The 18,718-nt window shown below is 40.3% G+C and overlaps 1 protein-coding gene across 1 annotated transcript; it reads left to right on the forward strand.

Moving 5' to 3' along the window:
* Positions 1-845: 845 nt before the first annotated feature.
* Positions 846-16,288, forward strand: cyth2 (cytohesin 2). Its single transcript, XM_049583927.1, has 12 exons — positions 846-1,031; positions 4,034-4,184; positions 5,917-5,983; positions 6,068-6,186; positions 6,278-6,358; positions 6,599-6,711; positions 9,027-9,175; positions 9,281-9,392; positions 10,041-10,117; positions 12,272-12,343; positions 12,436-12,590; positions 12,753-16,288. The coding sequence occupies exons 1-12, from the start codon at positions 965-967 to the stop codon at positions 12,838-12,840; spliced, it is 1,251 nt and encodes a 416-aa protein (XP_049439884.1). The 5' UTR covers positions 846-964; the 3' UTR covers positions 12,841-16,288.
* The last annotated feature ends 2,430 nt before the right edge of the window (positions 16,289-18,718 follow it).

Raw genomic sequence — 18,718 nt, forward strand, 5'->3', positions numbered from 1 at the left:
CTGGAGACATTCTCCCTGAAAGCTCAAGGAAAGCTCAAGTAAGTACAAAAAATATACATACACGTTGTATAGATTGGTCAGTAGTAGTTTAGCATCACATGATCTTCCTCAGCAGATGCAGTTGCCAAGTTGTCAAAGAACATTGCAGTTACGATTGAAAGCTCCAGAGCAGCAACTAAATGGACATTCAGGTGAGATTGTGTCGTCAACTGCTGTGTTGCAAGATCAAGCATGAACTTTCAGTGTCAACATTTGAGCCAACATGGATGAAAAATCTTTACATTGCTCGGGAAAATGGAAATCTACCATTCTGTGATGACTGAGCAAAATCCATCTGCTGATGAAGACAGTGTGGTACATTCAAAAGCACAGGAACGGCTGCTAAATGGATATTGTGGTGAGAATAATTTGTCAAACGGATTCATTGGATTGGATTCATTTAAAGGTTTGCAATTCTCAGCTGCTACTGTATGTCTTTGCAATTAATTACCTCTCTTATTAGTTTTTACATAAAACCTAAAAAATACGAACTTGGGAGGGAAAATTATCCAGACACTTCAGTATTTCTTACAAAATATTAAAGTTTACTGTTAAATGTATTTAGAAATCTGTACCTTTCTAACTCCAAGTAGAGTGGGAAAGGTTTGTGAGCAGCACCTGGTCTGGTGAATTTAAATAGATACATTAATACAAATTTAAACAATAAATAAATAAATAAGCGCTAACCTATCACTGTTTTATCCTTGAAACTTGTAGCCCAACTACCGTTTTCTGCATTTACGACAAACAATTGTATTTTGAAAAACAACTGACCGGAAGTAGACCACTCGAGAGCCAGACACCGCTTCCGGTGTCGCCACCTTCTTTGTCTCCGGCCCAATATTTCGACACCAGGGCTTGTGTATTTTTCTCCCTTAGTTTTGAGGATATATTTACACATATATCCCCAGTTTTCTGATATTGAATGACAGTCGACTCTGAAATATTTATGCCTAAAAGTAAAGCGCCAAAAATGGATGACCTGGACTACAGTAAGTGGGCTTGCTAATTAGCTACATTTGCATAGGCTACCGCTAGCTAACTGTGGCTAGACTGAGCTAGTGGCTCAGTTTATTTGCTCAGGTGTGACACAGTGGTCATTCTGTTCAGCATCTGAATGAAAGCGATTGACCATACACCCTTTGCGGTCTTTTACAAAAACCCTGGGTTCACATGTAAACGAATTGAGTTAAAATAAGCCACAAAGCTGCGTTAGCTTAGCCTGACGCCAACTAAATATTGATTATTTCAGTGTGTGCAGGGAGCTAACGTTTCAGCTAACGTCGGTGGGCATTTAACACCCCATCAGCCTCTAAGCTACAGGAGTGCTTGTTGAAATTGGGCATTGCTTGTACTATTGAAACCATCCACCTCCTGGTTATCAGGACCCTCGCTGATGTAGTATGAATCCGTGCAGTTGATCCAGACTGTGGGCGTGGTTGGTGGTGTTATAGAGCAGCTGTTTGTTTTGCAGAATAAACACACACTGGCCTGGGAAGCTGTGGGTCCTGCCAGCGACTGTCGATCACAAGCTGCTGTTTTCAGCTCTAGATATGGGTGGTTTGGACAAAAATCATTTGCACGTTTTTGTGCATAAGTAGGCAACATCCACATCGAAATGTGACCATATCATGGAGCTTTCAGGCACTATGCTTAACTGCAAGTTTATTAGGTATACCTAGTTGATACAACAGCCCTGCAATACACTTCACCCTAATGAAAGCAAGGTTTTTGTTAAACCTGTTAGAGAGGTGTTGATTCAAAATGATAGTCAGGGTTTATGAGTTGGAGATAATACAGGGTGACTGCAGGTCCTTTAAAAGTCTCAAAATGTCTTAAATTCAATTTTACAATAATAAGGCCTTTAAATTAATTAAATTGTCTTAAATTTGAACATGTGAGGTCATAGCTACTGCAAACAAATCTAATTTAATTAAAACATCTTGAATTTTCTTTTTGTGGAAATGAAAGAGGCCTTCTGATGTAAAAGTCCACATTTTAAATGTTACAAATCCTTTAAAAAATCCACAGTACTGTCATTTTACTTCATACTTGAACCATATTCCTACATAACACCTGCATTTGCACGAGACCACAGAGGCTATATACAACATACCTGCAATGCTTGCATAAGTTAAACATGATTTGTCCAAAAACAGTTCCTAAATTTGGTTAAAGGTGTCCTGATACCTATACCTGATACCTATAGACACCCTGCTATAGTGCAATAGTTTTTATTGCTTTTGTGCTTTGATGTGTTTCTAATATTTAGTCTGCCCTCACTGACAAAAACTGGCAAAATATTAAAATCTTCCCAGCTTAATACAGTGTTCAACACCAACTGTAACTCTAGTCTCCGAAGTGACAATTAGGCCTAAGCTGAATCGACATCTCTCTAAAACAGTTAAGACTGAATATCAAAGCATTCATTATGGTAGGAGTCATTGCATGAGTTTTAAGACAATGGAAAGCTGTGATTCCTGCACACACTTATTTACCTCTCCATTGATTCATTTAAAAAAGGTTGACAGTCTCCAAGACCATTGTCAAGACACCTTTTAAAACAGCCTCATTTTTATCTTGGTGTAAACTAGCAACTGGGTGTACAAGGTTTTTTTGGAAGTGTAATGTGATATGTTGAACAAACGGGTAGAGCCACAATTCAGCAAATGACTTTCGAAAACTGCATACCTCAACTGTAACACAGCCTTGAAAATCACTGAGAACAAACACAGTTTTACAGTAGCTGAGATTCCTGAGATGATGCCTGATTATTATGATGTCGTGGTGTCACGCAGCACTCCATTGTAATGCCATCTGTAGCTACATCCCTTAATCCTACACTGATAGAACTGCTCTTGTCAAGGTTTCCATGTCATTAAAACAGTTCAGTTGTACTTTATCCTTTTCACTTTTGATTAAATTGCTGTTTTATGGCACTGTGTTAAATGAGACCTCTCTGGTTCTTTTGCCCATATTTAGAACGCTGAACCCGCTTTCATCAGTCTAAATATCGCAGTTTCCTGTGTTAACTCGTTTCTTAGGTTGTCTTTTTCAGTAGTAAGAAGTTGCACTGAAAACAGTTCAAAGTTAGTACCACAAATGGAAATCTATTCATCTTTTATAGAACATATATTGTGCTGGCAGCTGAAATCTCATCATGACACCCAGCAAATAAAATTAAACCCAATGCCCTGCCTGACACCACACGTGATCAGCCAGGAAATCGTTTTTGTGATTTTTATTAACCAAGCTTCACCACTGAGGGGCTGGAATAGGCTGTTAGAACCAAACTGTAGAAGTTTCTCATTCATATAAATGTATCTGTGAAAGAAGTGTTTTAAAAATGAAACCTGGCTGTCTGACTTTGTCTCAGTTTTACAGTAGCCTTGTGGCTGTGTCTGTTGAGACCCTGAAGTGTGTGTCTACTCTACTAGTGGTGTATCACTACTCAGCCAGAGGGCACTGCTCATGCTCTCATACATTATACTGCAGTGACGGATCAGGAGAGTGCTGATTATCAGTATTTTTTCACTGGTTGCAAAAATGGAGTACAATATGAGATAAATGAACAGTGAAGACAAAGAGTTTGAGGGAAAAGAAAGGAACAGCTCAAAGCAAACTAAAAGTGTGTAGTACTAGTAGTGTAGCTCTATTTCAAAATGAAGAGGCTTTTCTCTTTACAAAAGAAAAACCGAAACACTCAAGTGTCCTCACCCAGTGCCTCTCCACTGCATACTTATATCCACTTTTGCTAACTTCACTTACTACGTATACTACCCTACTTTGTCCCACCACTTTCCATTGTAAGGTATTGAAAGAATGAATTAGTCATACCCAATTTGAGTAACAATGCCGTTCTAAAAATAGTTGCACTTGATGGGTTTTATGTTGCTAATAAAGACACGGTAGGCCTTAGGATTTTAGGGCACTGTTGTTATATGTGCAGCAGCAGCAGCAGCAATGGAGTCATTCTTCTTCTCTTCCCTTACAGTCCCTGTAGACCTGAGCCCAGAGGAGCGCTCTGAGCTGGAGGACATCCGCAGGAGGAAGGGCGTCCTGCTGCAGGAGATCCAGAGGCTCAGAGAGGAGTTGAGAGAGGCAATTTTGGAGGTGGAGGGACTGGAGACCAGCACAGAGGGCAGGTAAGAAGAAAATACACATCATGTATCATTTCTACAGTACTGTCTTTACCAGTGGTTCCCAACTGGTGGGTCGTGGTCCAAAAGTGGGTTGCAGGTTCATTCTGAAAGGACCACAAGTGACTCGCTAATATGTTGAGTTTGTAAAAAACACACTTCATATTGAAGTACAGTGACTTTCTAGCACAGAGCTTTGAATTTGAAGTGTCGTTCCCTGCTGTAGAGTGAGCGACTGATGGACAGCTACTTGACTGAGACAGAAAACCAGCTCACTGACATGGCCAAACACAAGTTTGCGGTGAATATATTAATTTGTGTCGACCTTAAACTAATGACTTAGGAGAAACCTGGACTCTGTGGCTGAACCAGTTGGGAACCACTGCTCTAAACAATATCGGACGAGAGTTGACTTTCATGATGGCCACACTGTGAACAGACTTATTCACCATTCGCTGAAACATTATCCCATGCAGTTAGTCAGCCTTATCACTTTATGTGTTATGGGCCACACTTTTTTGGTTTAGACCTTGTCAACCTTCAGCTGTGACTTAATGGACCAGCAAAGTCCAAAACTGCACTGACATTTGCTCACATCACCGTATTCAGCTGCAGTTAAGAGCTTTTCGTAACTTGTAGGATTTGATTTCATCCAGAATTTACTGCAGACTTTTTCCTGCTGTTTATTCACATCACATTTTCATCCATACAATTTTTCAGTGCCTCATATTATTGCTCATACATACAAGTGTTGATTTTTTTTTTCGTTATTCCATCCAAGACAATGGAACGATTAAATTGCAGACGTCTCACTCTACCCATCTTGTATCTATTCAGCTACGGAGGCAGAAGCACTAGTGTTGTGTCAAAGTCTGTTCCCACGTCGGAGAATTTCCCTCCCATTAAATTGATGCTTCCAGTAGTGACAGCCTCAGTGGTTGGTTCACGTTTAGGAAGGGAGAAACACATATTGATGGGGAAACATTCTTCGACACAACACCATGGCTTGTGCTCTGCAGTGATCGTTTTGGCATCAAGTCTGTGATCGAATCTGGCAAGAAAATACAATGCTGATCTTTTATAAACTAAATAAAGGACATGTTATATATGATGCAAATGATCAGATCATTTTCCTGTCCCTCTCCCCGCTGTTTTCCTGAAGTTTTATTTTCCCTGATGTGATTAAATTTCAAAAATCTGCCCATCCTCTATATTTATTAGTAACAGCCTAGTATCACTTCTGTTTGTGATTAGGTTTTTAAAGTTATGTCACTTACAGATATTTATCAGTTGTGTCCAAACAGAGAGCGAAAGAGATGAGCAGACACACACAAGCAGACAGATAGAGAGGGGGTGGATAGTACAGTTTAGCTCTACATGTGATTAGGAAAGACCACAGTGATGTTATGTGTCTGAAATTAATGGAAATATTCAACAATAAATGAAAAAATTGAGCTGCAAGTCTCACGCATTTGTTGTTTGTCACATGTTGAAGATCATTTTTGTGCTAGCAGACTATGCCAGCTACACCGCAAGTTTTTTTCAGACCTGTGGGAAACACTGTCTTTAGTTGACACTGTAGTGTTGTCATTTATGGTTATTGATTCTTTGATAAATTCCCTTCTTTAGAGCGGTCATTTAAGTTCTAGTAATATAAAAGTAATGTAGTTATAGAGATGTGATTTGGATGCCACAGAGTATTTTTCTTTCTTACATTTTATATCTTTGCTCTGTGCAGTAAAACTCTGCAGAAAAGCAGGCATGTGGCAATGGGAAGGAAGAAATTCAACATGGACCCTAAAAAGGTAAAACCCTTCAGTACTTGTATGTCTGCTCTGTCCTCACCGAGTCCTGGCTGTGTGGTGACAGACTCTTCGGTCTCGCTTCAGGGCATTGTGTTTCTGGTGGAGAATGAGCTGCTCAGACACACTTCGGAGGACATCGCTCAGTTCCTCTACAAAGGAGAGGGCCTCAACAAGACTGCTATAGGAGATTACCTCGGAGAAAGGTGATTGGTGTTGAAATATCTTCTGTCCTTTTCTCATTTTTTGTGTCCTTCTGCCATTTGTAACTGTGATCTTTGTGTTGCTGCTCTGCAGGGATGACTTCAATATCAAAGTTCTTCAGGCTTTCGTTGACCTCCATGAGTTCACTGATCTCAACCTTGTCCAGGCCCTCAGGTAAACTGCGTCTGTGTGGCTTTTTGTTTTTATGATTTGAACTGGGAACAAAATCTCCTGAATAGTGTCCTGGCATACTCTGGTAAACAGACCTCCACAATGGAAAGCCCCACTCTGTATGTCACTTCAGGTTAGGGTGGAAAAAATTATGCAAGAGAGCCGCAGTGGCTGTACAACCCTGCTGTGATTGCCAAATGTGCTCTCTCCGTCTTGACCTAAACCTCGACCTGTTTTCTGCAGACAGTTCCTGTGGAGTTTCCGTCTGCCTGGTGAAGCCCAGAAGATTGACAGAATGATGGAGGCCTTTGCTCAGAGATACTGCCACTGCAACCCCGGCGTCTTCCAGAGCACTGGTAAACACAAACACGTTACACTGCAGTTCATGTGAGGTAATCTGTTACCAGCCTCACGTAGGATGTTTTGATTTCAGCATGTGGTTTGGAGGTGTCCCCTCAAATCAAGCTTTATTATTTTATGATGGATAACAGGAAGGGGCACTTCCCAGAAGGTGTACATGGCGCAAACAACGAGCCTCTTACCAGAAGTGGCCAGATATGAAAGCCAGGAGTCTGCTGATTTATAAACATTGCTTCTCAGTGAAAACTATTTTAATTCAATTCAGTGAAGTTAATTGTCTCGAAAGAAATTCCTGTGCCAGAGAATGCTTCAAATTACAGTAACACTCAGTACAGTAGCCACAATTTACTGTTCACAACCAGAATGACCGGTGGTTTCCCCGGGTCAGGGTCACTCACTGGGCCCAGTTTTAGAACAATAGAGTATTCAATATCTGGCAAAATTACAAATATAAATATGTTTGTATTTTCCTTCATTAGTTTGAGATGAGGTTCAGCATTGACAGACTTTTTGTTTTTAGAGAAAGTGTTGGTAGAAAGTAATATTGTTTTAATCTGGGTCAAAGCCAATTGTGTTTGTTTTTATTTCTGGTATTAAAGCTGTAACTTTTAAGTTTTATGAAAATATCTTTTTGTTTTCTTTGCTGAAACTGTTACTTCATTCACACAGTCATACATGAGATGGATAATCTGTGAAGAAAATCATACTCCTGCCTACTTAATGCCTTAGAGATTCTAACGGCCTTACTGCACATGAACAGAAACAATCAGAGCCGAGCAGTCTCTAACGCAGCTGTCAATCATGTCAATCACTGCTAGGCACGGCTGATCAAATATGAATTAAGATTCTGTTACTGCTCTGACTATTTCTAGCCTAAAATGTTCTCAGAAACATATTTTTAGATTGTAATAGGACAGAAAAGTATTGGCTTAAGTGGGGGAGGTAAATTGGTTTTATAAGGACACACACACAGTAAGGGTAGGGTAAATCACAAGTGCTGTCAAGAGGATTGTATGTGTTTATGTTCTTAAAAGTCCTCATCTATTCTGTGGATTAATGTATTTGTTATTTTATGTATAGATAGATGTAGATTTCCTTTTTATGTAGCTACATTATTGATGTATTTAGTTGTTGTTTACCCCTCTGTCCTGAATGTTCGACCAGTTGGGTAGGAAGGATGGGGTAGGATTTAAGTTGTATTCGTACACTGGATTGTTGTTCACTGATTGTTTTGTGTAGCGAAAATAAAAATTGTAAGTCATAAAAAAAGAAACACATTTAAGTGTACTGTTTGGCTGTAAAATGAGAACGTTTGTGACCAGGCTACCATGTTGGATACAGTTAACTGAAGTACTAAGCATTGCCCATCAGTCAGACAAGCTTTCTCATGTCACAGCTAAACAGTACACTAAAATAAGTTTCTGAAAACATTTGCAGCGACAGAATCTTGATTCGTATTTGATCAGTGCTGCCTAGTTTGAGAGTTGGCCGCAGTTCACAAGCAGTGATTCACATGATTGACAGCTGCGTTCGAGACTCCTCGGCTCTGATCAGTTGTTTTCAATCAGGTGCGGTAAGGCCACTAGAATGAGTATGACAAACGCACTGTTGCCACCTCCTTGGAACTGGTTCCGTTCTGGTTCTCGCACCTAATTTTGAACTGTTCAGAGCACTTCGACCAAAAATAAATTGGTTGGGAACCTGAAAAGTTTGTCCTCAGCTGGAACCAAAAAATAGCAGGTTTTCCTTGATCTGTAGTGACATCAGTGGGTGTGTCATATTTGACAGGTAGGAAAGAGAGGATGAAGAAGGCAACAATTGAGAAGTCAAACGAGAACTCACCAGACGACAAAGAGTGTGCAGTGGTCTCGTTAAAAGTTAGTTCATGCTTGTTTTTTGGGTTAAAAACAAATATCTGTGATTACAGAACAAAAATTTGCAGGTAATCAAGGTCCGCACTTTTTACTACCTCTGTTTACTTGTGTTGTGCATTGTGCAATGCCCTCTGTTGATGGCACATCCCTGATTACAATGGTTTCGTGCAAAACAGGTGGCAACATGGGCTGGTTCACTAGATAGTATCAAGGCCTCAAGAATGTTGAACAGAACCGGTTCAAGAACCAGAGTGGTGGAAAAGGGGTGAGATTATCTGTCTCATGTACAACTGTCTGGATGAAGTGACAGTTTCAGCAAATGTGACAAAAAGTTAGTAGTTACCAACTTTAAGGCAGATTCATTAATTAGTTTTAATTTTTGCGCAGAACAAAACTCAGTACTGCTGCGTTGTCTTGCATGTCTCTCATTTTCGCAGACACATGTTACGTGCTGTCATTTGCCATCATTATGCTGAACACAAGCCTCCATAACCCAAATGTGAGGGACAAACCTGGAGTGGATCGTTTCATCTCCATGAACCGAGGCATCAACGAGGGCGGAGACCTGCCCGAGGACCTGCTCAGAGTACGATGAACTCTACGTTGCTCTCTCTGGAGACAGCTAAGTGACAATTAAAATGAGGAAAAGAGATTTTTAATGATTTTATTTTATTTTATTGTGTTATTCCAGAATCTCTATGAAAGCATTAAAAATGAGCCTTTCAAGATTCCAGAGGATGACGGCAACGACCTGACACACACCTTCTTCAACCCGGACAGAGAGGGCTGGCTTCTTAAACTTGGTGAGATGATCCCAGTGAGGCCTTTGGAGTGCTTTTAATCTACATGTTGTCTTAAACGCTGATCTCAGTTCAACAAATCAAGTGTGTCCATGTTACAGATGTCAGGGTTGTGTTCTTGTGTACTTTGTTCTCTGTTAAGGCTTTGTGCTATGATGAACCTGCCCTCTGTCTCTGAGGTTTGCCAGCTCTCTGCCTTCACTTGATCATCAGCTCACAGTGCTGTGGCACTTGACCGTTGCCACAGCACGGTCGTGAAGCAGAGACTCACTTTCTTGCATCACAGCAGTCTAAAAATCTGATTGTTTGTTTTCTTTTGCATGGCGGGGCCTGTGATCTGTGTGTCACTAATATAATCTCTATCTCTTCCTCCTCCCCATCTGTCTCTCTCTTTGTCTGTTTGTCCTCTGTCTCCCTTTAAATCCTCTGGTCCCTTTTGTCTCTGCTTCTTCCCTGCGATTTCCACCCTCTACTGCCGCTGCTTGTTTTCTCAGGAGGTATGTACTGACAGTTGGAAGTTAAAAAATTAGCCACATAATTAGCTGTAAGAATGTAGAAATTGTAGAATAGTATTCTTTCAACTTTGACCCCCTAAGGAAATATTTTTCCTCTCCTCTCACTCATTGTAAAAACTTTGTTCTTGTGTTTCAGGGGGACGAGTGAAAACCTGGAAACGGCGATGGTTCATTCTCACAGACAACTGCCTTTATTACTTTGAATACACCACAGTAAGTGTTTGAGTGAATTTGACACTGCCACTCCTCGTAGAGTCATTAGGTACATTAAAGGGATAGTTCTTATTGTTTGAAGTGAGGTTGTGTGAAGTACTTAATCAAAGTCAGCGTAATACCCTACAGTAAATGGCGGTTTGCACACTGTCAGTTTGGAGAAGCAGACTGGAGTACCAACAAGCAGTTAAGTGTCATACTGCTGTGGAGGGGCTGTAGCAAAACATACTTTAGCCACCTAAAAGAAGTCAATATCAGTAAAGTATACGCTATATTTAGAATATTTTTACCGCTTTTTCCTGCTGTCAGACAGTGCTTTCTGACAGGGAATTGAAGTCGTTATATTGCTCTCTTAAAAGCCACCAGACTCCTTCAATAAAAAGGTAAGTTTATCTCGCAGAACACAGGAGTTGCTGGTCTACCTTCTTTTAAAATACATTTGCGGCTGCCCCTGTCTACAGCAGTCCATTGCTTAGCATCTGTGCAGGTATCCCTGTCTGCTTCTCCAAACTAGAGGCATGCTGACAGACATCACCTGTAGGTAATACACTGACTATGGATGAGTACCTCATACAGCCCCACTTTAAACTATCCGAACTATCCCTTTAAACTTTTCTCACAGGGTGTTGTTGCTGCATTTGCATCAGCTTTTCTGAGAGAAAACTGGAGATAGTGGCATTGTTGTGTTGACTTGCAAAAAATGTGGTCATGTTTAGGATAATGAAGGTGTAAACTTTGAAGTTTCTATTGTCTGCATGAAGTTTGGTCAGTGAAGGTGAGGATTAGGTGCGTAACTGTATTAATCCCCAGAGGAGAAACTGGTTTGGTTGCCCAAGCGCATTAACAAAAGAGACAGAAGTCAGACTGGTCACAAGGGACAACACATCAAAGACACGCTACCGTAACAATACTAACACAAAACACTAACTCTAGGAGGAGCACAGGTTCCCACCTTGCCAATAGAGAATAAAAGAATAAAATAATAGATTAAGTTTAACTGTAACCTGGTTTGTCATTTTGGTTTTAAATAGATTGACTTTCTTTGTAGAAAACAGCTGGCACTGAAAACGAATTAAATTGTCCTTCAATTTGGCAATTTTTAGCAGATTAATGCGAAATTGGTTGAATTTCTGCTAATTCCTGCACTCTCAAATTCCTGTTGGGACTGATTAGAGTATATTATATTTTTATCATCCACAAGGGGTGGAAACTTGTCTTCAGCTCACCAAACAGAAGAAACCATCAGAATATTGATGGCACTTCGTAGTTGCTCGAGGGACTCTGTAGCGCCTCTCTGAGCTCAAGAGCTCAAACTGGCTGAAGTGAGGATGGAAGCTATCTGCCAGTATCCTCACTGCTTTCTTACTTGTACTGTCTGTGATAAGTTGAGTCAAGGGGTTTTAAGGTTTTGCTCATTGTTGACATAATCCTTGAAAGTTGATTATCAGGTCTACAGTTTAGGTGACCGTACCAGGCCGGAAAGTGAAAAGTTAAAACATAAAAAAAAACCTTTAATTAGCTGCTCGATCATGGCACAGATCATAGTCACAATTATTTTGATTAATATTGAGACCACAATTATTGTAACATGATTAATTGTGACTTTAGAAACCGTGCATTTCTGGAACTTTTTTTTAATGTCATTTCATCAGTAGATTTTCTTGAACTTTAAAAGTAATCAAACTGAAAAACAATTTAAAAAATGTGTGTAAGAAATTAGTTAGATAAAATAAATAATACATAACTGAACATGACGCAAAAGAAGAGAGAGAGACTTGGTGCTGTTGGCACAAGAGCTGTGGACTGGGATTACTGTGAGCAGCATGTGTGGGAATTGTGATATATTTGATCACATTTCTCGCTTTTCCCCTGAATTTGTTGCTTGTATCTTTTTGGAAATAAAATCACTAAGAGGGTCTGAAAAGTCGCATGGCTTTAAAGGAAAGGGCTGCGCTGGATTTATAACACCAGATAAATAAGAGCATCAATGCGAAACGGAATCTGGCCCAATAATCGTTTTATCTTGATTATCTTATTCACATAATCATTGGAAACCAAAATCATGAGTGAAATTAAAATGTACTCAGCCCTACTTTAAATGTTGCAGTAACTCCTTTGGCCCTGATCTGTCATGATTATGTGTTCCTTTAACAGGATAAGGAGCCACGAGGTATCATTCCCTTGGAAAACCTCAGCATCCGTGAGGTAGAAGATCCAAGAAAACCTGTAAGTTTGCATTTCTCTTCAAAATCAAATGCAAATATAATTATCATATATCTAAATTTCAAAATTCCTATATACACTGTTTGTTTTTCCAGAACTGCTTTGAGCTGTACATCCCCAACAACCGTGGTCAGCTCATTAAGGCGTGTAAGACGGAGGCTGATGGGAGAGTAGTGGAAGGAAACCACATGGTGTACCGTATCTCTGCCCCGACACCCGAGGAGAAGGACGAATGGATCCACAGCATCAAGTATGGAAACAGAAATGGAGGATAATGTCGCAGGAAAAATGGATGTAGTGGTAGATTGTGATGAATTTTAGCCAAACAAGATGTAGCCTGCTGTTTGGATGGTTTATGCATCTTTTTATTTATAGACATTTTTTCAGTCGTGTTTCTCTGTCACTGTCACAGATCTGCTGTCAGTGTTGATCCCTTCTACGAAATGCTTGCCGCCAGGAAGAAACGTATATCACTGAAGAAGAAGGAGGAGCAACCGTAGAGTATTCTCGTCATTCTCTCCCTGTCTTCCTTCTCATCCTTCCTTCCAGCACCGGACACATGTTTTCATATTTGCTCCTCACCACCTGTTTACAAGTTTTTTGTTACCCCTCTTTTCCCCTTCCCCAAAACGCATCCGCTCCCTGATATGAGGACTCGTTGTTATCCTGTCTACCAGACTCTTCAAAGAGTTTCAGAGGGAAGAGCTCACCCACTGCGGCTGCCTCTCGTTATCTTGGTTCTTACACTACTGCTGTTATACACAACCTGACACATTACAGCCAGAGCACGTCGTCTGTCCTGTTTCTCACCACATTCCTCTCTCGCTCAGCGTGTAGGTGAACTGTGAAACATGTCTTAAGAACATATCCACACTGATGTTGGTGATTTTATCAACACTTTTTTTCATGTTTTGGCCTGTCACCCACACTTTAAATCAACTTATCAGAGCTGCTAACTGAATGTGGACAGATTTGCGAATGCTGGGGAAATAGAGCATTTAAAAATACTATGATTGAAGATCTCATGCCACTGAGTACTTCCTTTTTCAGTTTCTGAGTAAACCACAAGCAAAACTTAATAGACCACCACAGACAGTTGCTCAGCAGAAATGTGTAAAGCTTTTGGCTGATGCAGCTTGTGTGTGAAAGGGCGACTACGTCAGGGTTTTTTTTTGTTTTTTTTTTGTTTTTTTTTTTAATATCATACTTTAGCTCCCCGGTAGTGATCTTCATGTAGTCACTTATGTTATAGCATCAAAATGCAGTTTTCCCAAAGCCCTTCTAAAAACATTTTCCCATGTGACCTAATGTGGATTTCTGCATGATGACGTTGCTCCATATAAACCCCCTAATCTGCCTAATGTGCCTCTTTGTGTCTGAGCCAAGCCTTAAAGACTTCTCTGTTGTCAATCTTCCAAATTAGCTTTATTCCTCTAACTCACAAACCGGCATGGAAGCAAAGCAACGTACTGCTGTGGACGGCGTGTTAGTTTGGGTTTGAAAGTAACACAGTAACACCAATGAACGAGACAGCTGTAGACCAGCACCTCCCGTGTTCTGTGAGCTTTCAGTCATTATTATTTTTTATCAGCGCTCCAAACCAGGTCAGTGCTTTTTGCTAATGGCTGAGAAGGCGTCTCAATTTGAACGCATATGGACCCGCCCGCTAATAAAAGACATTTTATATCTCTTTATATGTGGCGACTTAAATCTTCCAAACAGGTAGCCTTTTGCAGGGATCAGTGAAGTCAATTTTTACCTGCCCTCACTTCGATTGTTTGAAGCAGGCGAGATGGCTCACTCCTGCGCCACCTCCAGCAACGTCAGCTCTGAAACAAAGGCGATGTGTTGAATTCTTTGTAACCATTTGCCTAATTTGGCAAGTAAGTCGCTGGATGTACTATCTAGATGTGCATTTTACTTGCCCCAGGCAATCTTCATCGTTGAGCCCTGCCTTTTTTACATCTGTTTACATCAGTGTGAATATGGTCTTACTCAGGGCAGCAGGCAGCTTCAGCTCTCGTGCTGTCATCTCTCACATCTGTTGATGCTATCTAAATAAGAAACTGTCTTTCTTGATTGTGCTTACCCCAGAGAAAATGTGAATTCACTATTTTAGCACTAAGATTTAGTTTCAGTCAGAGGAATCAGTTGAAGTCATAGCAGCAGAGTATTTCAGTTTTCTGCCCCTCCTAATGGGTTTGAAGCACACTACTACTGTCGACACTTAGATAACATGTATGTGAAGAAACCGTCACTGTTCACTGCTGTTCACCAAGTTACTGTTAATCTTCATCTATAGGGTCGGGCTCGTGGCAGAAAGGTTGCTTTACTCGCAGAATTAATGAAGACACACATGAGCAGCTGCTCGTTTCAGCTCTCTGAGACGGTATATATGTCTTTTAGCATGTTTCTCTACATGTTCCAGCAATAGCAGAGTAACCTGTAGTTCCAGTCTGTAGGCTTGTTCACAGATTCTTTTACAACACTACACTGAGCAACGCTCATCATGTCCTCTAAGATGTAACATTCTAGCATGCCACAAATCATTTTCCTTCTTGCTCAACACTACACAGACAAACGTCTGCATCTCTCTCACAAGTAATAACTCTGCCAGACATGTAACTGTTAGAGCCGGTCTGTCCGCTATAGTGAGTTTCAAGAAATCACAAAGGCAGCTCATTACAATGTATACTTTTTGTACATAGTTGTTAGCATATTTGTTTACGATACACATAGATTTAATTTATTCTTTTGTTAAAATCTGATTTTTGTACGAGCTACTGTAGGACTGCATGTTGATAAACTGAGGCGTCAGTCATAGGTACCGATGCATCGCTGATCATGCTAGTGCACTGATTTGAAAACTGTTAGTGTTCCCTGTTGACACGGAAAAATTTAATATGGAAGTTGATTTATGCGTAGAGTAAATTATCCTAATCATAGTTGTTTCAGAGAATAATAAGATATTTAGGAGATGACTAGTAGTTTGATTTACCTCTTGACCCGTCTGTGGGTTTGAAGAGTAAACCAGACTCTGTAAAGCACAAGCAGTAATGACCATCTGTGAGACTAACGTCCGGTTTCCATTGGCTGCCCAGTGTCCACTTGAAGTGTGAGGAGACAAGGAACACTAACAAAGCTTTGATTCATTATATAATAGTAAAATTATTCAGATGTAATGAATCAGTAACAAGTTTAGATTTGTGTCCAGTGATAGATTTGCTTGACATCCAGTTCATAAACTTATTACTAGTAGTTTATTGAATTGGCATTTTTAGATGGTAGTGAAAATAATTGTCTACTGCACTTTATCCATTTTAGCATTTTGAAGAAAATGCTGTTACTTTGACTGACTCCAAAACTCTGTAGCACCCTCTACTGGTGATCTCACACACTGCAATATGCTGAAGGATGAACCATGAACTGTGTAGAAATACTTTATAACTCTGCCGCCTGGTCGGTGCCAGCTATAGCAGTGTCTGACCAGCATGCACTGTATTTATTCACCTGACAAAGATCATGTTGTCTGGGGGTCTTATCTTCTGTAGAAGTGATTGGATTGCCTTTTACTCCCCGACATCATCAAACTGACAAAGGCCTAACTCTGTACCTTCATGTTAGTGCTTCTACACAACACATGGACTGTCTGTAGGCCTTCACTTTCTGGGTATTCTTGAAGTGCAAAGTTGCCAAAAAAAAAAAAAAAACTATTGGGACAACAAATGTTTTTCTGCTAGAACAAAATAATGAACACTGAAATGATCAGACTGAAACTGGGCCTCTGTTTCTGATTCCACCTCTTTCAGATAATGTGTTAATTTTGTATTATTTATTTTTATTTACTGTGAGGTGAAGATGGATAGATCATCTGTAAATGTAGCAAAAGGAAAACCACGATACATTGGTGCCAGTAAACTACTGTGTAACAATAAAAGGTAAACTGAGGTCATTGGTTGATGTGTTTTTGTTTCTTCTGGGGGTTTGTCTTTATATTTTCACCACCAAGTGGAGTCAACTTTAGGTATTAAAGTTAATATTACAAATTTACTTCAACACGTTTAACGCTAAGAGCCTCATTTGGTTAAGCATCAGCTTGTGGGATGCGCATAAGGTGAAGTGAATTGTATTAACAGATTAAACTGTCTGATATAATGTGTAATATATTGTTGATTATGTGTGTAGAGAATTGTTAAATTTGACCATGTGTCATTCAAAGTTTGACCTGCTAGATATGTCACCAGAGTAATCTGGATTTACCCTCTGAATACCATTTTTACTTCCAGTGAAATAAAACCATGGTGCATCCCCTCTGGAAGAATTTTATTACCTTCAGTGATCCCATAACTTTCCACACAGCGCCATCATCAGGTAAAACTGTAGGTCTGTGCAACTGTTCAGTATCGGATTTACACCTGTCATGTATAATACAGGCTCGTCCTTTGGCATTTGCCCTGTATTTTGGTGCACACCCTACTCTAATGCGTACACTAACCTACTTTTGACATGTTAAAAGGTTTCTTGTATAAACTGTGTGCTCTATAATTTCTGCACACCTGCCTTCATGTCCAGGAGAACACAAGTGTCTGTGCCAGAGGTCAGGGAGAGACAGTCTACAGCAGGACTGAAGGACAGGAAGAAGGAGCACAACATATTCAGTTCAGTAACACCTCTTTCAGTCACAGGTAGCAGCAATGAACTCTACACTGTAGCATTAAGATGCCCAAAATCAACATGTCTATGCACTGAAAGAAAAAAAAATGTTAAACTTGAGAAATCCATGTGTTATGTAGTTAAAACTGACTTGTTAATACGTCAGGAATCTATGGAGAGTTTCCAGAGAAACTGGCATTTTAACATGGCAAAAATGGATGCTAAAAATTGTGTTTTTATGCACCAAACATTGACAGTAAAAGGCAGGAATGTTAAAACTTTTTAGAATGGGGGCCAGGTAAGATATTGTGAAAATACCTGGGGGCCAGCTGCCTCTCAGATCACATGGGTCTTAAAGTGAGAAAGTATTTAACTTTCCATCACTCCTGAAAACAGCTGCCCTCTCTCCTGATTTTACGCTTTGTTACTGTGGCCATGTCTGCGACAGAGGAGGAGATATCTGGTGCTAGGTAGCCTGTTTGTTTGCTTGTTTACCTTCTATCCATAACAAACACACTATGCCTGCATAGTTCTGGTACATGTCTACAATCAGTGTGAAGTGATCTTGCTTGATTATTCAATATTGCGTTTACCATATAGTATATTTTGAAAGACAAGCAGAGGCCATTTAAAATCTGTCTGTGGGCTACAATTGGATATCGCTAGTTTAACGTGCTAAAAATCACCTTTTCAGCATGCTAAAAATTGTGACGTTAATGTGCTAAAAATCACATTTCAACCCGTTAAAAATCAATGTTATAATGCACTAAAAATCAGCATTTAAACGTGCTGGAAGTTGACATTTTCTACACCTTATGCCTCATTTTGACTTGTAACCACTGTGATACCTGTCATAGCCAACTGGTGTTCCATTTTTGTGTGTGAGGGATGTGAGAGAGGATGGTTGGTCGAGGCACATTTTGTGGCTGTTGCTGTTCCCAGCAGAATTGTTGGTGGAGCAGTCAAGTTTGGTTCTTTCTGTTATTTCTCAAGTCTCTCATTTGTCCTGTCATGTCTGTGCATTTATGGAGCAGATTCATAAAGCCCCAGGATTGAGCTAAACTTTTGTTCAACTCACACCTGGTAAGTGCCGTTTATTTTGGTCTTTGTAGTTGAGTTAATGTTATTTTGACATGATGAAGTAGTTTATTAAGTCTTGTGCACTGGCCGCATTGTTGATGTTCATGACTTGGATTTTGCTGTAAATTTAAGTTATTGACACTATACACTGATCTGCCAAAACATAAAAACTACTGACAGGTGAGGTGAATAACACTGATCATCTCGTTGCAGTGCAATGTTTTGCTGGTCTTCCTGGCAGTCGTGTGGGTACCGCCCTCATGGCAACAACACTCCACCATGGCAGTGGCCCTCAGCAGGACTGTACCAGGCCACACTGCAAAAACTGTTCAGGAATGGACCAAGGAGAATGACAAAGACCTCAAGGCATCAAAATACACAAGATCCTGATCTGATCGAGCATTTGGTGGACATGCTGGTACCCTAGAGGTAACCTCAATCCACAGGTGGGCCTCCTTAAATCGGACTTGTCTGTGACCTGTCGGGGCATGGACACAGGACCTCTGTGTGTTGTCTGGCTCCAGGGCTTTGGCTGTTGATCCTTTGAGTCCTATGGGTTGTGACGTGTGCTACTGGAACGTCCCCCAGATGCTGGATCAGATTGGGATCTGGGGAGTTTGGATGCCAAGTCCACGCTTTGAGTCA

This window comes from Epinephelus fuscoguttatus, linkage group LG8 (assembly GCF_011397635.1).
Source record: "Epinephelus fuscoguttatus linkage group LG8, E.fuscoguttatus.final_Chr_v1".
NCBI lineage: Eukaryota > Metazoa > Chordata > Actinopteri > Perciformes > Serranidae > Epinephelus > Epinephelus fuscoguttatus.